The sequence below is a fragment of the Drosophila simulans genome, chromosome 2L (assembly GCF_016746395.2).
Source record: "Drosophila simulans strain w501 chromosome 2L, Prin_Dsim_3.1, whole genome shotgun sequence".
NCBI classification, from domain to species: Eukaryota; Metazoa; Arthropoda; class Insecta; order Diptera; family Drosophilidae; genus Drosophila; species Drosophila simulans.
Genome location: NC_052520.2, coordinates 15,556,780 through 15,579,121, shown reverse-complemented (window position 1 = coordinate 15,579,121; position 22,342 = coordinate 15,556,780). Strand labels below are relative to the sequence as shown.

The following is a 22,342-nucleotide window of genomic DNA, read 5'->3' as shown; positions in this document are numbered from 1 at the left end:
ATAGAAATAATCGAGAAATACAAAAGCATAACATGTTTGGTATTGACGGTACTGTATCAAATACCTGCTGTAGAAACAATCGGATAATTAATTAAAAATATTATAAATGAAAATAAATGTAAAGTAAATGTAAAATTTATAATTTTTTTGCTAACAAGCTTTACATTGCACTATAAATTTATTTAAAACTTTTTCCTTAGCGCAATAGAAAAATAACTTTCCTTCTGTTACACGTCCGATGTTTATTAATTATTTGCCAAGTGCTTTTGGATGGGGACCCATCAATCCATAGCACACCCAAAATTAACCTAATTTTTTACCCACTCAATGTTTGGGGAGTGCGAGAAAGAGGTCTGAGTTGAAAGGTTAGCCCACCGCCTTGTTTTCAAACTCTTGGCAATTTTTTACCTACGTAACTCACACATACCGACCTGTGGACCTGGACCCCCGAGTGTATTTGTGAGAGAATCAGCCACAGTTGGAAAACTTCTCCAGTCGCTCCTTTTTGCTTTTGCAAAGCTGTTTTGGTTGCTTTTCCACTGCCGCCTCCTTTTCACGGGTAGAATTTACTCGCTTGAAGATAAATTATATAAGCATTTCCCAAAGGTTAACGTGATAAATTTCCGGCAGCGTAAGCAAAATATCCCACAGAAAAGAAGAAACCCAAAGTCTGGCTTCGATCTTGCGGCCGCCTTGCAGAAAAGGACTCGTCGCATATGTATGTGTGTGTGCGAGTGTGTCAGATAAATTGTTTATGTGTCTGTGGGGAAGCGATTAGTGTTAATGGGTTCCTCCCCTCAGTCCCCCAGCAACTTTCTTAAAAAATGTGTGATTTTTGGCTTTATTCTTTTTTTCGTTTTGTGCGGTATTCGATTCAAGTTTTCTTTTCAAACACTTGGGCTGTGCGCGTATAAGCAATCGATAAGTGCACGCAGACGGGTACAAAAAGACGATGGTGGGGGTGGGGCGGAGTAGCAGTTGGACAGTTGGATAGACAGTCATATGGGAACCAGTCGTACATCGGGATATATATTTTCAATTTCTTTTTCAGCAGAACGCACATAAAGTTTGCCCAGCAATGCTGCTGTCTGCTGTGCTGAGATTGCAGCCGGGGCATGGATTGCCAGGACAACAGGCAGGACATTCCCAAAAGTGCCCTAGCCATTGTCATTGCATCGACTTTTGCTGCTGGAGTTTCATGTTTAAATGTCAATTTCTCAACGAGCCAAAGTGACCAACGAGCCACCGACATCCAGTTGTTGTTGCTTCTACTGCTCCAGATCCTTTTGCCGGCCAAGACCGTTTTCGCCTGTCCTTGCGCATTTCGCAGGCCCATCCTATGGCATATATTTTTTAACGCCAGTACGTCGGTATGGTCGGAGTTATTTTTTCAATTACTTCATTGTTGATAGGGGGAGACGTGGAGACAGAATAAAGAAACTGGAATTGTGGTCAGCTTGCCCCTTCCATTGTTTACCCGACTAGATTAGTAGTCCAAGGTGTTGTGATTTGTTGGGCCAAGGACTTAGTTGGGCAAATATTTCAAACTTAGAGAAAAGAAAATTTGGTAAAATGGCTCGGGGACTCAACATTATTAAAGTCAATATAGAAAAGAAAAGAGCTTTAATAATAGTTTGGTCAGACGTTGTTCATGTGTAATTAGCTACCCAATAGCGATAGAGCGTTACAGAGTTAATTTTAATAGCTAGTATTTAGATCAGTGCCAATTTGACCATCGAGTTAATAACACGACTCTCCGCAATCCATAAACATCGAACAATAGTGGACAACCTAAACAACTCAATAAATCAACTGTCGACTGAGTAGCCTTTCCTGCCACCAAAAACAGGAAAAAAAATTGTAAAACAAAACACACAAATGTCAATCCTTTCTGCCTGCCGAACAAAGTGGGCAATTAGTCCTGGCACTGAATACTCCCAGAGAGGGCGGGGTCAAAGGCTTAGTGCTACTAATTTTCAATTTGCATGGCACCCGACCTACAACTGCCATCGATAGGCGGTTGATGGTGATCCCCACGACGACGATTACGTCGGGCAGCGAAATATAAATAAGTTTGGCAATTTAATTGAAATGGGTTGACAGGGCCGGGGGCCAAAAGCTCACGGAAACGACTATTTTGAATGAATTAAATGGCCGTCGAAAATCTTTATTTATAACAGCTGCGAGCTGCGAACTTTGCACCCCGCCAACTACACCTCCTGTCCACCGCCGACCAAGATCCCCAGCTCTCTGTCTGCTGGCATCAGAAATATTAAATGAAACGGAGCAAATCCCATTGTCACCCGGTTTCGGCATTCGAAATTGGCAAATAATTGACAAGCTATTTGGGGCGTGTTGATTGGCAAAAACTAATGCCAGCAGGACGCTCTGCTCTGGGAGACACAGGCGGCGGGAAATCGATATACATTTGACTGATGGACATCGCCTGCAAGGGCCAGCCGAACAAAAGACACTGTGCAAAATCACTAAATTTTTAATTCAATTATAGTCCATCTTCTTATGGTTAAAGATTCCTTACAGTCAAACTTGACTTTTAATAGAATAACAAATTAAATTAAAAACAAACAACTATATAGCTGAAAAGATATTTTTTTGAGAAATGTATCAAATGCATTTCATTGTTTAATTTGGGTTTAAACTTTCGGAGGAAATCTATAAATAGATTTAAAAATTTTTAATTTGTATTAACAAATTTAAGAGCTCACTAGCTGACGGTATTTGTTAGTCTATGATTTCGACATAAAATCTGTATTAATATCTAACTTAATACTAATTTTTATTGTTAATAAAATATATTACAATATTATTCTCAGCATAAGATACCCAAATATAATGATACATCGTTTCAAAACCAATATTCCCGGCGAGATTTGTACTTAACAAAAAAGAAAGCGTGACAACACCGGATGAAACAAAGTGACATTAAGCCATTTCAACGCAAACGGGAATTGCCCTACCCTTCTTTTTCCAGTTTCTTTGCTGGCTGATGGCTTTTTTGGCCAGATGTGCGTATGTGCGTACAATACATGAGTATATATATTCATATTAAATACATACTCGTATAGGGAGATAGATCTCTGCACCTCCTGCTGATAAATCGGGCCAATCCGTCGGACACCACATGAAATACAGTCCATTGATGCTTTTCGTCTTGTTAAAATAATTGACAGGTGGCCGTGGTTTGGGCCAATCTCTAAGAGAGCCCACGGTCGGGGCATTAGTGCCATTTATGACAATGCCGGACAAATTGCGGGCCAGCAAATTGATTGGCCAGCTGTTCGTGAATAGGACTCTGTTGTTAAACATTGTTAAATAAAATTAGAAGGGATATAGAGAAAATATGCCAATGACCATCGAGACCAAGCAACTTTGATCGCCTAGATACGAAAAGAGATTTCTCAACTGCTATATCTTTAATTAAAACTAAATAATCGCAGCTATAAGCGAATAAATATATAATATAAATATTTACCTAAATAGTTCGACCAATCTAACAAAGTAAAGTTTTCACGACAGCGACATTAATTCTTAGACCAGAACGAACTCACCACAACATCGAAATCAAATGTTTTCATTGAATTTCATTCGAGACGTGGTCATGCAATTTTAATTAGTTGGCTAGCTATAAATTATTCAGAGCCACGTCGTTCGAGGGTCAAAATAATGGATTTTCTCTCTGCCTTTTGATTTTCTTCCCTTTCTATTTTCATTGTTATCTTGGTATATAGATTGAGCAGAAAATGAAATCGAACCAAGTTAAGTAGCTAAGCATTTTCGTTTCTATAGCATTGAGTTTTCTTTATCTAACCCGATAAAATCCGCAATCAATTATTTTTCCCATGGCTTAATTATTAAAATTTCAAGATACAGAACACAGAGAATTCTACCTATTGATTACTAAATTGTAATCCTTTTCGGCAGTATAAATACATTTAGTTTAATAGAAAAATATGTTGATAGTAAATCATAACTATTTCATGTTTGCATTTCAATTTGTCCTCGAAATTCATTCAGCTAATACAATATTTTCAACTGACAAAAGCCAAGCCGCAGACAGGAGAGGAAGAAAGTTTTAATTGACTTGCCCAATGCGGAATTGTTTTGTGTGTACCTGTTGTGTGTGAATGCCACAACTAACAACTCCAGAATCCGGGCTTCAGTCTGGAGCCAAGGAACACCCAAAATACCCAAATTTCCCAGGCAGTTTTCCAGTTGCTGTGAGCGATATGAGAACACTGAACATAAAAAATTACAAAATATATTCGATTTTTTCAGAAATAATGCAATTCCTGCAACACTATAATTAGCTTATATCAAACTACACTTAAAGATCAAACCATTAATTAATATACCAAACTGATAAGCTTAACTTTATAAATCATTTGAATATTAAAAATTTGTATCTCTATTTCCTTATTTTGACAGCATATATGACGGTGGAAATAGTTTATATTTTTTGGCGAAGCGTAGCTGCGTTTCAGCAGCATGTGTGTAACTGGGCGTGTTTTATGCTTTTGCGCCCTGCGCCAACTTAAATGCTAACTTATGTTTAGATTTTACCCAATCCCGAGGAGCAGAAAAAAGACGATGCAGGATGTGGGGGGAATAGGGCCAAAACCAACTAAGCCGGCTGCCACATTGTTTGCCCGGTTGTATTTCGGGCTTTTTTGGCAACTGCAACTGCAACAACATCAGGGGCAACATCAGTTGCAGTTGCTGGAGCAGCAGCAGTCAAATTGCAAAAGTTTCTTGCTTTAAGCATAAAATATTTATGTCTGCATTTAGTTTAGTTTTTGGCTGGGTTTTTAGTTACTTTTTCAGTTTGAGGAAGATTTCTCTGTTGCAAGTTTGTCTGGCTGCAGTTTTATTAAAACGATTTCTGCCGGGTCAAAAAGTAGAACCCCAGGCGGCGGCAGACATTGCCTAAAATGTTCAAAAATGCCTTGATCTTAAGTAAATGGTTTGAAAGGTAACGATGGTGATGCCTTAATTGAAATTTCAATCAGTGTTAATTAAGGTGAATCGAAAATATCTAGACCAAATTTTCTGCAAACAAAGCGAGATGCATCCAAACGATTTGAATGGAGTATTAAAGTATTTATTGGAAATGTGTTTGTAATCGTCTTCTTTTAGTGAAATATATTGAAGTTTGTTAATTAATTTGAACTGGAAGTAATGTGCATAACTATTTCATTTAGGAACAGGACCGACAATTAACTAAACTAAACTTTCCATGTTTTCTTTTGTCCTGGACCGACATAATAACTGAATCCAATGCGGTTAATTTATTACCATATAATGGTATATGTCTGAATGTCAAAAACACTTGGATTTTAATTGATTTTCTTATTTAATCACTGCGTTTAGAAGGCATTTGCATTTTTGGATTTTAGATTGAATTAATACTCATCATATACCAAATTGTAATTTTTGTTCTCGTTTTTCATGCCAATTTTAGTGAATTAGTTAGGTGGTCGAAAAATGCTTTCACTAAAACGGGAATCAAGCTAAAGTCAATCTCGCACTTTCTTAAAGTATTCGCATACATATTATTTATATTTAGTTTATAACCAGTACGTGCCAATTATTCAACTCCGACTTTTTGAAACATATTAAAGGTTAACTAAAAGTTTATAAAAAAAAGCCGTCCTTTTACTGAATGCTAAAGAATTAATTTTCTGCTTGATGCACTAACTAATAGTAGTTAATTGTAGCCACTTTTAATTTAACAGAAGCGACAAACGACTTTGGTTTTTTTCCTAAAATTTAAAAGATATCGATTTTGGACATATATTTTTTAAGAATAGTACGTTACATACAACTGTTACAGGCCTAACAGTTATTAGAGGTATTACCTGTTACATACTTTTTAACGAATCTAGTATACCCTCTTACTCAACGAGTAGTGGGTATAAATATGGACAGCCGAAGCCATTAATTTACTTCCCACAATATTTAGCATTACTCAGATCCTTGTGGTTTTTTCGGCCCACGCCGCTTGGTCACATCTATATTTTCCGTTTCCTATTGTTCTACGTTGTGGTGCTCGAGCACCTACCTCTTGCGTAAACAAATGATTTCTGTTTACACACTCATTTCTCAACATGTTACCTATTTAAACTTTTGTGGACAGGAAAATTTAATTAAAACCAAAACACAGCTGCTCCCCAAGTAAGCCAGAGCCCCCGTAAAATCAACAAAAGTGTTATATAAAGACGTGACGGGGAGGAATAGGAAATCCGAGGAAAGCCGAGACACTCATAGCAATATTTTCAATTATAACTCAAGTTTATAACGGAAAACTTGTGAGTGAAATTGAAGGAGATAGAAGCAGGAAATCCAGGAATAGAGCGAGCTAAATGGAAAAGCTTTAAACGTATTTCGCTGAACAAAGGGGCCAAAAGAAATAAGGAAACACAACACAAAACAATAAACTGTAAAATGAAAACTGTGAGAACAATATATTGACACAAATAAAAAAATGCGAACTAGATTCGAATTTCAGTTAATTTGAGGAGTTCGTTTTCCGGCTTTTCGGGCACAGTGGAGCAGAAGGAGAGCAGGAGGGAATTTCCATTCTGATATAAATTCACTAAAACAAATCAAAACTTTTCATATAACTTTCGCATCAATCGGGAGTGATGTGCGGGTTATTGGGCGGCATGCATGCCAAACAAATCAAAACAAAAAGCTCCAAAGTGCCACAGAAAATTGCTGGATTGTGGGTTTATAATAGTACTTCACAGCTTTTGGGGAGCAAAGCCATAAAGAAGAAGCACAAACTTCAAGCTCAAGTTTAACCAACAGCATTTTGTCCTTGTACATTGTTCTTTTTGTAAAAGGTATCTGTTGAGTAGTTAGGGTATGTGGTACCTAATATCAAACCAATAGCAATCTGATAAACTTTTTTAATATGTAAACATATATATTTTTAAAATGTTATCCACATCACAGATGTTAGCATCCATTATTATGCTTTCTGAAATGAAAACGTTGGGTATCTTTTAGTCGAGACTGCAAAATAATATGAAGATCATATGACCATATATTTGAGAAATTTTTTATTATTTATTTTATTTATTTAAGTGTAAGAGAACGACTAATTTTTGTCCTAATATAAAAATTATATTTTTAAAAACTTGTACTTTATTTCTACCGTACTCTCTTCCGTATTTTTACCATATGACTGATTGTTTTATGTGCTTAATTTTCAATAGGACATTCTGCGGTAGCTTCTGCAAAAAGATGCTCCTTTGGAATGGGAACAGGGACTGTGGGTGGGACAACCAACTTCTTTGTGTTGATGACGTGTCAACTTTTGTGGAACTGCAAACTTTGCGCAAAATGAAGCGACAAAGCGAAACCTTTACAGTAAAAAAAAGTGAAAGAAAAAAATCTTACAAAAGGAAAATGAAACTGCACGATAAAGTTTTTCTTTTTCCTTTAAATTGAATTAACTTGAGAGCAGACCTGTGGAGTGGGGTACGATGCCCTTTACACCGGCGGAAAACTTACGATGATTTATTTGCTTCACATGGCAAAGTTGAGTGTCACTTTTTTCCCGTTCGTCTTCTGCTTCTCGTAAAAAGCAGTGTAAAAAGATATGGAAAGCATTCTTAAGAGAATGTGGGCGTTTAAGCGACTTTATTGACCGTTGATCGGCGGAACTATTTATTTAAATACAGGGTGCTGTTTTAAGTACACATAACAATTTTAATGGAATGCTCTTTAGCCCCACATTATTTACGCATATTAATCGAAAATATTTTCATTAGGTCGTACCAAACCAGCAAAACAAGATTCCGAAATGAGCATTGAAAATATAATTTTGGCAAATTGAACACTCAAAGCGCTATTTAAATGGCACACAAATCTGAAATCGATGACGCAGCGTTGATAGAATTTATGCATTTTTGCAATAACGTAAATTTTGAAACCCAAAGAAATGTTTAGGGACATTATTTATCAAACTAGCTGCTGCTGGTCAAACGCATTGAGTTGTGTATGCCATAATCGAAAAAAAAAAATGTTCACCAAAGCTGCGCAGATCAATTTGGGCTGCGGGAAAAGTTGCCTCGACAGCTTTCCGACTTATCTGGGAAAACTAATTTGTTAAAATGCTGCCCGGCTTATTTGTCGTCCTCCTCGTTCGGGAACAATTTTGAAGCTGATCCCAAAGACACTGACAAAACCCGAAATGCCAAGCATCCATCATAGAGAGTTGGGCGGCGGGACGCAGACTGCCGACGACGACTTTTGGCGTCTGCATTTTTGGTTGGAAAATAAGTAAGGCGAAATAAATTCCTGTAGCAGGGACGTAGTGTCGCCATCAACTTGACTTGCTCGAGTCAAGTAAACTGCAAGCCAAAGCCGGGTGCACTTTTTCACTTTTTTCCAACAGTCTCGCTTTATGTACTGTGCAATATTACAGAAGCAGGGTATATTCATGTTTCATGGATCAAAAGATGAATATATATACATATATATACAGTGGAATATTATTATATTTTGAAGTTACTTTTATTAAATCATAAAATATGTTAACAATTACATCTTAAAGTTACCTCGAAGTTGTGTCTGAGTTTTTAAATTGTATAAATCCTTTGTTTATTTTTGAGTTAATTCCAACGCATTAGTGTAGGGTACTTATGGGTCGATATAACTGACAACAGGTTTTTTACTTCCTTCAGCTGCTACATTTTGGCTGCTCTCATGTTTATGCTTTGTATGCTCGTTAGGGTTTTTATTTCTTGTGTGCCCAGCTTATTTGAGGAGTCTTCGTCCTTTCTGTTTAATGCCAAAGCAATCGGCCCGTTACATATTAAATTTTTAAATGGCCCCATATCTCCGGGGCTCAGAATCACCAGAACCAAATGCGGTGCGTTAATGGTTCGTGCTACATTGCCCAGTGCGAGGTCATGGTGGTTAAAGCTCAATGAGGTGTTGCCATGATTTAGTTGGCTTAGCTAACTTTAACATCCAGAGCATGTCCTTGTTGATCTTGCGGTTGCACTTTGCGGTTGAGCAGAGACAATCGCAAGCGGAGGGGAGTCTTGTAGGTACGTAGGTACCTTTAAATAAATACTAAGTCTGTGGGTAATAGCAATTGAACTGGGATTTGACACCATTTCCATTTACACTCTATTTATATAGAATAAAAGTTAAATTGTTACAATTGTTAAGGTTATTTGTTAAATAATTGTAAACAATGCCTTAATATGTTAATATGTGCTGACGCACTTTATAATTGTATTAATAGAAATGAAAGGTCGCATTTATTATTTATAAATACGAAAAGTATGAATTGTGCAAATACAATCGACTTTATAATTTGACCACGAGCTCGAACCATCAAAAAATCTGAAAAAGGCAACTTAAACTTTAACAGCTTTGACCTTCGGCATTGCTTATAATAAATTGTGAGAGTTGAGTAAAAGTTTGGCGCTTGTCAGCGAGTTATCTATGTGTGCACTGTTGTGTAACCATGTATTTGAGTTTCCAGTGTTTTGAAAAACTTGCAACTGGCCAAACCCGAAAAAACTTTTCCCTCCTGCTGAAATACATATCACTCTCTGGTGTGTTTGTGTGCCAGCTTTTCAGATCTGTTCTAATATATTGTGGTCAGTGGAGAGTTCCATCCTTCATCCCGCCATGTCCTTCGCCTGCATGGCCAGAAAAGTTTGCCAACAATGCCACATTAACACATTTGTTGAACGTATAATCAATTTGTAATTTGTAGCCGCAACAAATTCGTGGTATATAAGTCCACAACAAGCAGCAGCATGGGGAAAAGAAAAATAAAACTAGGGGAGTCTTAGAATCCCGAAACTGCGAAACTTTCATGTCAACATGAAAGTCGAACGGATACAAAAAAAAAAACTGGTGTAGGACACAGTTAAACAGTCATATGGGGGAACAGGAACTTAAGAACCCAATATTAATGAAAACAAATCAGTAGTTAACTCTACCGTCTAAAATCCTTCAGGTAAACTAACTTTAAATAATTCTTTAATATTTTGAAAGCCTTTTTAAATTGGTCTCAAATACTGGTATAAGATAATCTATACTAGTCGTCACATGAAAATGGAAACATAATGGTATTCATTTTCCATCAACAACTTTTCACCTTTTCCAAAATTTAACCATTTCAGAAACTTCATATAAATCACCTTCATCACATTTAATTCTTATCAATATTTCAATATGTTGACAACGGCAGACTTCGACAAAAAATAAATATCTGATTCTCTGACAACCTGCGTCAAGTTTACAAACTGATTTTAAAAAGTTTCATAATTTATATTGCTTTGTATGTCCTTGCGCTGAATTCCCCGCACATTCGAGTGTATAAACTTGAACATTTTCGCTTTCACACTTTTTCCAGCCAAAGCGTGTGTTATGCAAATTGAGTGCAGCTGTTATCTCTTTGGCAGCCGAAAAAGAATAAAAAAAATAAGTATAAATAAGGAAAATAAAATGGAGGCGGGTGAAAAACAGATAATGCTTGATAAATGTGTGTAGTCCCCATATGCAAACACCCACCTCACCCAAGTCAATGGCCACCAGATGACAATCGGGATAAAGTATCCTCCTCCTCGAATTTTCTTGACAACATAAAGCGTCTTTTAACAGCCTGGTCCCATTCCACCGGCCCCTCTTTATATGCAAATTTGCGAAAGGGTTAACTCTTGACTGAAGGTCAGTTGGCATTTTGTTCGACGCGGTGGCACAGTATATAATAGATTGTATATCATTTTTCTCCCATTCCGGGCTGTTCATTTTTAACGACAGAATTGATTGACATTTTGCACCCTCGAGGCGGCTGTTTTCAATATTCCAAATAAACCAAAACCGAGATGAGTTTGCGTTGATAAGCCCATAAAATTATTTTAGTTGATTTTTTTTTGGCGAAAGAAAACAACGGACTGTCAAAAACAATAATATATTAGTGTATTGAAAACATAGTAGTATCAATTAACTTTTGCGTAAAATGTGGAAAAGTACGCATTGAAATTTGTATATGAATAAAAGGAACATATATGTATATATATTGCTCTGATATTCCGTTTGCGTGCAGCATTCATTTAGTTAAGGTCACTTCCTGCCTAAGCCCATAAACCAGTCCGAGAACCTAGAAAATGGTCCAGAACAAAACTGAATCCGACCAAGGGCGTGGTGGGCCACCTGTAAGCCGCTTGCCAATCGCTGACAGCCAACGCTTAACGTGAAAATCCCCTAAATCGCTCCTGTTGCAAACGAGTTTCGCCCTGGATCTGGCTTTAGCTGGCCTTGGCTCTGTGTTCGCATCTGTATCTGTATCCGTATCTGCCGCTGACCGGAACCCAATTGAATCGAGCGAGGCCAGTGGAGTCGACCGGCTACTTTGGCGCACTTCTGAGGCTGCACTGCTTGGCTTCCTGTTGCCATCGGCAGAAAGGTAAACAGAAATGTTTTCATGGACACAACTGGAGTGGAATGAAGGAACCATTCCGTAGCAATCGGTGGGGATAGAGTAGATATCTGCCTCTCTCTGGGGTGTCATTAGCTCCTGTTGTTATAAATACTGTCTACGCCGTTATTTGTTGGTTGGTGAGTAATGTGTTTAGCTAGATTTATAGGCTTAGTCCACCTAAGTTATGAGCCACAGTGTAATATAATCTCTTATAAAGCTACTAAATATACCTGAAACAATAAATATGGAAACAAATAGCCTAAACAAATATTTTAAATGTAAATTTAATTATCAGAAAGATACAAATTGCATGTTAGATACGACGTAGGACTACCCACAGGGATAAATGAATGCTCTCCATGGCTAAAGAAAATATTGTTGTAAACTAGAACGAAAAAGCGAATTTCTAATTATACGTAACTGTTCGTTGAGCCCCGAAATGAAAATCGTTAAATGAAAATTGTGAAACGGCTAAAACGAAATGAAATCATCAACAAAAGCATAATTCAATTTTACGGACCGTTGAAGCCACTAATGAATTATCGTATAGAGTTCGATACATAGGACATAGCCATGGATTTATACAACTTCATATGTGCAGATGTACCCATCGCAAATAGTTTTTCTTTTTTTTATGCATTTCCATTACATTTCATTGCATTTTGGATTTTGTTTCTGTATGCCATTCGGAATTCTGTTTGCCTGTGCCCTCTATGATCCTTTGCCCTTTTCCATCTTGTTTCGATTAGTTTTTTTCGGGTCTGTATATTTTTCGTTTACTTAATGAGCAAGTTGATGATATAGGCTGCTCAAAAATTTAGAAACTTTTGTACCTAATAAACGGAAAGTGAGAGTAGAATACTTACTGTCATTTGACAAAGCCAAGACCAAGGTTTTTATTAATTAAATTTCTTCAATATTTAATTACTAATTTTATCTAAATTATATATAATTTTCAAATCCCCAACAACGTCGCAAAATGAAGGTTCTTTTTTTATTACATTTTTGAAGCTGAGAACCCAAATAAAAACACGCAAGCAGTTGTAAACAAGTAATTGCACTTGAAGACAATCAGATAAGAAAAGCAAGGTTATAACTTTGCAGACAGGAAAAAAAAGAAATAAGAGGTGGGAGTTTGGAAAATTGGGGAGACGAAAGTGAGTGAAAAAGCTCATAAGATAAAATAGGAAACAATTTAAAACATATATTATTTTAATTTTAAATTTTCATATACCGAAATATTCTTGGATCAGACTTTTGTTATAATTTCTGGCAGTATTTTTGGGGCATTTATAGCCATCATTATTTATTTTATGCAATTTTTTGTTTATTTTGTATAACTTGTATGACTTTGGCTTTATACCAAACGTTGGAGGTAAGCAAAATGATTTAAGCAGGGTTACTGTGCTTCATGGGCTTTTGTAAATTAGGCTATTTTAAAGCTGTCTCGCCCCAAGAGGCCCCACAAATATTTAACGCAACATTTAACCATCGGTTGTGCGCACCACGCCATCAACCAAATGTCCATATAACCAAAAAAAAAGGCGTACAAGGCCAATTGGGCAAGGGATGAAAAAGGGTAACTGAAAAGGCCAAAAGGCAGCTTTGATGTTATTGCCGCAAATTAGCTAGAAATCTTTTGCCTACAGGTCACCGCTGTCCCTTTTTCCATTCCATTCGACCACTTACCACTTTTTTTTACCCGAATATATTTTTTGGCCTGCAGCTTTTCCGATTATTTTTACCTACACCTGTGCGTAACAAATAGAAATTTGCCAAGAAAATAATTGAACTTCAATTGAGTGAGAGCATGTGCAGAATTTCAAGTATACGTATTACCGGCTGTACGTATAGGAAGAGCCAAACGCACATAAAATAAAATACAAAGTTTTGGATTCCCCCAACTTTGGCAGAGTCCATGCTCAAGTTAAAGCGGATTCCCAGTTTTGTTTTCCCATATTTCTGCTATAAGTCGAGCAAGGGAAGCAGCACATTTTTGCTGCATCAATAGTTCAAATACTATTTTATGCTTAGTTGATTATTGACTGCAAGTGGAAATTTACTTTTGCTTCATCGAGAAAGGACGAGCAAGACAGAAAGAGTCTCTTTTTTTGGGTTAAGTCTGGCAGAACGTTAAAAATTGGCAGACGAAAGAAACTTGTTTGTTTTTCAACTTATACGGAAATTGTATTTTTGCCCAGCAGGGAAAAAAAATCAAAAAATCTGACAAAACTTGAAAACAAATTGTGAGTGTCCTAACGTATACTGCGCCTTCGTGAATTCCCATTTTTGCAGCACTTCATCTCTGTATTTCTACTTCATATTTTTGTTGTGAGCTTACAGAGTTTGCCGAACGATTTTTACACTCATTTGTATTCTATGTATCCAGGTATAGGGCTAATTCTATTTCCCTTAAATTAAAACATTCTTTAATCCTAGCCAACATTTTCTGAGCAACTAACTACCAACCGTGCTTTTAGTCACTATTGTTGGACCTTGTTCGATTCGATTGTAGAATCGTTCTGGCCGTTTCCTGTTGCCTTCTAACAATCCGAATCGCATTGTCGCTGCAGTCAAGTGCACCGCCAGAGTATCCAGCACTTTTGTGGCCAGCGTGCAATGCGTTTCCTTGGGTTTCTATTCAGGATTCCATTCCGGCCCTAACTAACCCACACACTTCAAACTCTCGCTTTTAATGCGCTTTCCATGGAAATGCTGTTGCCATACAATCTAGGTTAACGAAGGTGCCTTAGAAGATGGATTTGTGGGTCGCAAAAGTGCAAAACAGAGCCTGGATGCCCTTTACTGCTCTACTTTTGTAAATCCATATTGGCTTAGTTTCCAAGTTACGAAAAAATGTATCTCCTCCTCGGCCAAAACCGCATTTGATATTGCATGTTAAATTTATGTAAGTGCATTTCAGCGCTTGAAACAATTCAAGCAAAGCTTAAAAATGTGTGTGCTGTTGGTTTTGATTCTCAGATCAAGGCAAAATGACTTGGCTTTTGATTCGGAAAATGCATATATATTTTTTTATAATATTTCACAGAACCTCTGATTAATTTAAAGCCGATAAGGCCCGCAGCAATGACTTCCACGAAGAGATAACACTTTGAGCGGTATAAATGCGAATCTTTACTCGAGTTCGATCTCAGTTATGAGTTCTCGGGTTACCATGTCGGTGCAATGGGAAATTGTCCTAATGAGCTTCTTTCTGTTCAGTACCGCCCAGGCTGGAGGATATTGTGGACCGAACAAGATGTATGCGTGTGTGCCCACGCTTTTTTGTAAAGATGGTCGCAGCACGCAAAGAAATCCCGCTGCTTATTTCAACAGGCAGTGCTTTTCGTTTGAGACTTGCTGTGACGTTAATAGGGTGAGGCCAAAGATTGTATTTTCTTTGAAGGGTCACTTTATTGAAAAACATGTTGTTTTCAGGTAATTTATGGAATGCGGTACACTGGAGGAGAGTTCGAGCCTGGTCCATACGAACAAACCAGCGAGCCATTCAACAATGCAGGTGGAAAAACTTCTGGCACAAACAGTCAACAGTCAACTGGTAATACGGGTGGAAATAGTCCGACCTTAAAAAAAAAGGGCGGAGTGTCATCTATAACAAACATTCAAAATACTAATAATAGCGGAGGCAAAACTTTTACAACAAATAGTCAAATGCCTACTTATACGATGAATAGTCAGCCATCCAATAACGCAGGTGGAAAAACCAATACTGCAAACAATCAGGCACCCAGTGACTCAGACGGAAAAACTTTTACACACAGTACAAATTTCCATGCTCATAATTATCTTAACAATAATTCCGGAAAAACTAATTTAGGAAACCCACCTACGGCTAATACTAAAAATACAAATAGTCCAACTTATCATCATTATCAAAATGTTAATTACAATCCCAGTGGTAATTCAGGCAGCGATGCTGGAGTTTATAGACAGTCTTGAAACATTTAACTAATAATGCAGTAAATATATCCCAATTAAAAGATTATTCATAAATTAAAGATAAGCAAGAAAGCGATTCGAAACTTTTAATAAATAAATACATATCAAACAGCAGTAGACATGGACCAACGCTCAAAAAAACTGGTGAAACCTCGATTCAAGAAATGAAAAGTGCGGTCTGAAAACCGTCTGGAAAACGGGGGAAAGCGATGGAGAGAAAGGTCAGCTAGACCGCTGCAGCTGTCACCATTGACAGGAAGTCAAAAGTTAGCGTCCCCCAAAAGCGGAACTGAAACTGACAGCAACAAACACACTCACCCACTCGCCTCAAGGACAGCCGAAAAGAAAATCAAGGCATGACAGAAATAAAGGACAAATATCTATAAGAAAATAAAAACCGAAATTTGATTTCCACAGACAAGTAAAATATTTTTTACCCCATCCTCCCCATCTATCGAACCTATGCCAGCTGCTGAAACCAAAAGAAATTTTAATATAAGAAAAAAAGGAAAGCAGGAAAAGAAAATAGAAGGACGTTCCGAGTGCGTTTTCCAGCTGTTTCCCTTCAACGAGAATTTGTCATTTCTTCTTTTTCGTATTTCCCTGTCTCATTCTAAGCTTGTTTGCATGTGTTTCTCAGTCTGTTTGTGGTTTGTCCTTCCTTTGTTATTTATTATTGTTTTTCAACAGGAAATTCGTTTCCCTTGTTGTTTTGCTTCCTGCTTATTTTTGTTACCAGTTTCTCTTCTCATCAATTTCTTCGACTGTCTGCGGCTGATTGGCAAAATCGGCGACAGAAAGCCCTTCGTAAGCCTGTAAACTAAATGCATTAGCTAATCTTAATTAAAATGATTTGGCACAGCTAAAAGCAATCTTCGATTCAATTTAATTCTTGAGATTATTTGCCTTGAAACTTACTATTCCTATATAAAAGGAATATAAATCGTGGGTGGTTGCATATGCTTATCTCTAACAAAAATATATATATATTTATTTAATACTCCCAAACCATTTTAAATACAAGACGCAATCCTTACACTCAATTAAATCATCTTATTTCTGGTCAAAATATTTTACAAAAAGTTGGTCAAAAAGAAAAAGAAAGCTACCGTGAGGCGGCAACTCAAGCTCATTAATTTAACTTACCCAAAAAGGAAACCAAGTGGGTGTGGGAAATTCAGGCCAAACAATACCGAGATAGAGGGACCGGAAAACAGGATGTGCGGCCAGGTACGAGAAGGAGGCAACCAGAAAAAAACCACCAAGAAAAAGTAGCACGGAAGCGGATTTTCATTCAAGGTAAAAGCAATCAATCAATATTCATGAAATCAGATTTAATTTTAAGCGCATTTAAGTTGCCAGCCAGGAGGAGGAAAGGAGGACGCTTTCTCCACCTCGGCCCACAATTTCTCCTTGGTAATGATTCAGCATTAAATTTCGGGTGACTGAAGAAAGGCAAGAAACAACAAAATCAGCAGCGAGAGCAACAGCAACAAAGAAAATCAGTAAAATGAAACGATGTCGACGTCAAAGCAAATGAAACTGAAGATGAGACCAGAGCGAAATTTCGGACGAACATCATTAGAAAGTTGCTGGAATTCGGTTGTAGCCGGATGATGGGTGGGGTTGGGAATGGGGCTGGTGTTTGGCTATATCCATCCGACCTTGCTAATTGTATGACAACGGGGGGTGGGATTCGCCCACCTGGCCATTGAAATCATTGCTCCGTTCAAGTAGCTGAGCGCATAAAACTAAGCTGCCAATTCAATTTCGTAATCAGAGTGGCATGAAAAATTAAATAAAACATGCAAATAAAATTATTACGCATAATTTGTGTGCACACAGGGTGAGATGAAGGGCTCCCGGTAGGCAATACCATTTTCCCGCGAGCTTTTCCGGTGCGGAGTGCCTGATTTTATTTCTGCTTGGGAGTTTGGGTGCCTGGTTCCCTTTGCAACACAGTTTATTTTTCTGCTTGACAATTTATCTTCAAATTTAGCTCAACAATTTTATTTCATTCATACATTATTAGCCTATCACATTTTTAAATACTATATCAAGCGTTAAAATTTAGTTAATCATGGTAATTACCTAGTCTTTAGGTATTTATTTTAATACTTTTTAGTTTAAAAAATTGTTATAAGATTTTCTAATTGCTTATAACGAATAAAGTATTGATTTATATCTTGTTTCGCATGACTAAAATATACTGTAAAATTCAATTAAATATTTTTTCCTTTTTATACTGGTTTTGCTTTTTGAAAGCTTACCTTCATTACTCGTAGCACATTTGTAGCTGTCCGAAAAAGGCAAGAGTTAATAAAGTCCTTAATTGAGTTGCTGTTATGTATGTACACCGTTGTATTTTTATATGATAAAGCGAGTGCGATGCTTGTGTGGTGAGGCCTCGGTTGTTGAGGTCAAAACTATTAGCAATGTGCCGGGAAATGAAACCAAAGTTTTGGGGAGTAATGAGATCGTAACAGCGCAGATTTAACTGGATGGGTATGAGTGGGGCGCTTATCTAATATGTGCATCTGAAAATGAGATTGGAAGCAGGGCATAAACCTAGCGTACCACCTCATTTTTCACAAAACACTCTGCCCTTGTTAACCTTTTTTGGTCCATATTCCCTGTATTCCATTCATTCTCCTCGTTAATCGAGCGTTTTATCTCTCCCAGAGATTTGTAAATTTGTGAAGCATTTTTTAATGTGCTTAATTTTATTTGGGATCCAGCCACTCGCAGCTTCGGTGTTCCACTGTTTCGGTTTGAACATGTGTTGCTGGCTAAACTTTTTCATTGTTGCCCCGTACATCACACAAGCGGCTTTATTGGTCAGCAGGGGTTAAAGTAGCCGAGTTAGTTTTGTCAGCCTTGGCATTAAACCCATGCTGTCCATCGTTCGCCTCATTTCCATCTGCCAGAGTTGCCGCGCCGCGGGTTATTTGTTGGGTTCAAAGTTCGGGTCTAGTCTGGTCGCCCTGGGATCGGGGACAGAGATTGGGATTGTGGGTCTGAATCCGAGTCCGGGTCTGTGGGTCTCCTGGTGGGCCCTACCACCCCTGCTTTTCAACCATTTTTCGCTTTTTTTGTGCTCTAATGGGGCATAAGTGTGATTTAGCAAGTGTTTAATGAGCTTTCCACTTTTTCCCCTAGTCGTTTGAATTATTTTATACCCATGCTGTGCTTTCAGATAAAACTTATTTTAAGGTGTGACAAGAGAAGAGACCGAAATATTCATGTACTCTTATGGCAAATTGGGGTTATTTATGGTACTGAGCGACAATAAAGGATATGTAGTTATGTTATTACTATATATACATAAACAAAGTGTATCCATCCAACGCAAATGCAAATTTATATGCTTTAAGCCATTCAATATGCATGAATTATTTTTTATTATTACACATTTTGATTAAATTTCCCCACTTGCTTTAATTTCAATTAAAGTTGCAACTAAAACACATAATGCCCAAAACAACTTACAAGTAATATTGTATGAAAATCTCGCTTTTCATAGTTTTTCGGTCATCTCCTTGAGCCAACTCATTGCGAACAGACTGAGCCACGACCCACTTGGTCGTATTCGTATCTACTTGGCCCAAAGTGATGCTGCGTTTTCAGAGGGCCAAAAGCAGCCCGCAACCTATCACAACATTTGCTGAAGTATGTAACTCGACTCGAACCCAGACGCGACTTGGAATCGGGAATTGGGAATCGAGAATCGGTCTTTGGCCTGTTACCAGAACAGCCGTTGTAGGTCAGTGGGAAAAGTGCTTCTAAGAGAGTAGGCATTCGTCAAAGGGAGCACAAGTAACAATATTATTAAAATTAATAATTGTTATTGCTTTTATATTTTACATTTCAGATAATGTATAAAATTGTGTGACATAATTATAATTAAAAGGTTTCATTTACACGTTTATTTATATATTTATTTATACTAAAATTAAGAGAACACAAGTTAAGAGTACAAAGAGAAAATTTCATTTTAAAAACTTGCTGAGCTTTTACGGCACATTCGAATTCGCACAAAAATGTCCCACATGGCTGGGAAATTGTCCCAACAGAGGAAAATACTGGTAAATGTTACCATGTGCATAATGTTAAGTCTGATATCTGAAGGAATTTATAAATTGGCATCTTAACATTTGATTGCTTTTAAAACAAGTGTAATAATATAATTATTAGTAGTTTCTAATAGAATATAATAGGAATGTATATTCGATAATACTTACACTTGGATTATAATAAATATTAAATTCTGCCATACCTTATTTTCCATTTTTTCTTAAGTTTCATTATTAAAATATTAATATAAATTCAGACATTCACACACATTAATTTCCTGACAAGAAAAGTAGTCAAGCTGCAGGCTTAGCCTGTAGTTCTAACATCCATCTGGCCTAATTGAATACTCAGTCTGAAGGCGTTTTTTCCCTGAATCTGTCACTTGGCTAATTAAAGTACTCCTTTGCCAATCAGAAAAGGAAATCTGGAACATGTTTCTTGAAAAATTCAACCTGATTTCAACGTCGGTATGCAGGCAATTGTGGCTTACGTCGTAACTCTATACCGTACACGCTAATATTTGCACTAATTTGATTAAAAGCATTTTAATGGCTTGAAGACTTGGCAGCCTCGAAGGTAAATGCTCGCACATTCATTTTGTTTGGGCTGTCGGAAGTTTAGCCTGCTGCAGCGGAAGTACACTCATAGTGAAGCCTCTCCTGATGCCCAACCTATGAAAATGGCCGCCCATTTAACGCATGTGTTTGCACGCCACAACTTTCCAATCCCCCGAAGTCGGAGAATCCCGAGCCGGTGGATACGCCATGGAATTTTCGGGGAACGATGCTTTACGGCAACCGGAATGGCTAAGATGGGAAAGCTATACCCAAAACTCAACTCCAAGGAATGTTCGCCCATCTTTTCTGGCTTCTGCCGCCTTCTTCTTCCCCATTCTATCCCATTTTTCTCTTTCTTCTGCACGGGGTTTTTCCGCCATTTCAGCAGAAAACTCAACCAAACTCGCACAACCAAAAGGCTAAAAGTTCAAATGCAGCAGCAGCAGCTCTGCCATTTCACCTGACTGCAAGAAAGTTTTTCATTTGATTTTTCACTTCTACCATCCGTTGCTGGGTTTGGGTTTGAGGTGGAAAACATTTTTCTGCTATTTTGGGTTGCCTGCGGGCCTCCCTTTGGCAGCACCGTCCCCCCTTTTGCTTATCGTTTTAGCCAAATGTTCGAACTGTTCGCATTGGATTACTTGCGGATTTGTCCATGTCGTTATTTCGACGGTCAGTTAAGCCCACTTCAGGTACCGCTCCGCTCCCAATTGGATCGTTCTCATTACGGAATAGGAGCAGGATAAAACTCCCAACTCCGAAACCCCACTGCGGGAGTGCGTCATACTTTATTTGTTTTTTCAGCTAAGCGCAGAAGTTCAGCCATCAACCAAAACTTCAACTGCAGCGCCAAGTCAAATTTCTGACCGGACCCCAGACCCAGTAAGTGGCGTCAAACTTTCAAAACTGAGCGCCTTGGCACTTTTGCATATTTCCACCGAGGAATACGAAAGACGAAAGGGTGGTACCTAAATGGTTGGTTAGACACAGATCGTCTGAGGAGGAAAACAGCAGGAAACATTTGCATAGCCAGACCGAAGGACAAGTACGCTTTGGAAAAGAAATACAAAAGTTGCTAATGCTTACCTCTTCTAAAAAAAAATTCAATAATAAAATATAAATAACAAATTTTACAATACAACATACATCACATTTATTTTATTACTATCTATCATTACCATATTTTATATTTATTTAAATAAATTTAAGAAATATACATTTATTATCGTCTTTCAAAAATATAAAGCTTGCAATTTTTTGAGGTGCCGGACAATGGAGGAGCTCATTGCTGGCCTCACCCCTTTCATTCTTATTTTCTCAGACATCGTTTATCAGAGGTCTGGTGCTGTCTTCGCTCGGCTGCATCTTTCTTTTAAACACTTACTTAAGTGGAAATTTATGTTGTTTTTCTACCCGTTCTTAGGAGCTGCCAGGCTATTGGTGCGCAAATGTTGCATTTGATATGTGCCAGACAAGGGACCTAAGCCCAAAGTCCAAGTCCTGGCCATTTGTTGTTGCACCGCTGCACACTCCCACCCACACCCACAGCCGCAGCCACAATCGCAATCACACCCACAAGCACACCCACACGCAGATAAAGAATTAAGTATCTGTGTGAACGTAAAGACAAGTTGGCAAAGTTAAAGTTTTGCTTTAACAAGATAACAAGAACCAGCATGAAAAACTGTGGCCAGAACTTTTTCCACGGCTCTCTGAAGAGAATCTACTAAGAAATATAGGAGCCAAAAATAGTTTGCAAAATCAAATAAAAGGGAAAATAATTAATGCAAATCATTTGAAATTATTTAAATTAACTTTAGGCAGTTGATCAGCTTTAAGCGTTAATAAACTTCCGCATGAAAAACACACTATTACACTCAACGCCACACGACATTCCACTTCAAAGGTCGTTCGTCGGATATTTAAAAAAAAAAAAACACGATCTCAACTCATTGAAAATAAAAACTGAAAAAAAAATCGTCAGTAAGCTGACAGTCATCAGACAATGCCCCAAAAAGTTACCCTCTTCGGCGGAAGAAATAGCAACAGAAACAAAAACATAGTCATCAGCAGAGGCTGGGAAACTGCTAAAAACGAATCGCGAAACAAAAAGCAAACATCCGAAAAAAATCACAAAACTTCACACAAAAAGCACTCAAAATATTGTTGATTATGCCAGCGCACAGACACATGCATACTCACAAAAATCGTTCGTGGTGTTCCGATTTTGAAATTCAAATAAATTGAAAATCGTCTAAAAATTTGAAAATAATTGATG

The 22,342-nt window shown here is 37.7% G+C and overlaps 1 protein-coding gene across 1 annotated transcript; it reads left to right on the top strand.

The window, feature by feature from the left end:
* The first annotated feature begins 14,629 nt into the window (after positions 1 to 14,629).
* LOC27207571 (putative mediator of RNA polymerase II transcription subunit 29) lies at positions 14,630 to 15,847 on the top strand. Its single transcript, XM_016183256.3, has 2 exons — positions 14,630 to 14,849; positions 14,912 to 15,847. The coding sequence occupies exons 1-2, from the start codon at positions 14,631 to 14,633 to the stop codon at positions 15,431 to 15,433; spliced, it is 741 nt and encodes a 246-aa protein (XP_016025098.1). The 5' UTR covers position 14,630; the 3' UTR covers positions 15,434 to 15,847.
* Positions 15,848 to 22,342: the final 6,495 nt, after the last annotated feature.

Excerpts from the sequence above, each read along its gene's own strand:
- LOC27207571 (XM_016183256.3), top strand. The coding sequence starts at position 14,631 with ATGAGTTCTCGGGTTACCATGTCGGTGCAATGGGAAATTGTCCTAATG. Across the intron at positions 14,850-14,911 it reads CTTGCTGTGACGTTAATAGG|GTAATTTATGGAATGCGGTA; the intron begins GTGAGGCCAAAG and ends TGTTGTTTTCAG.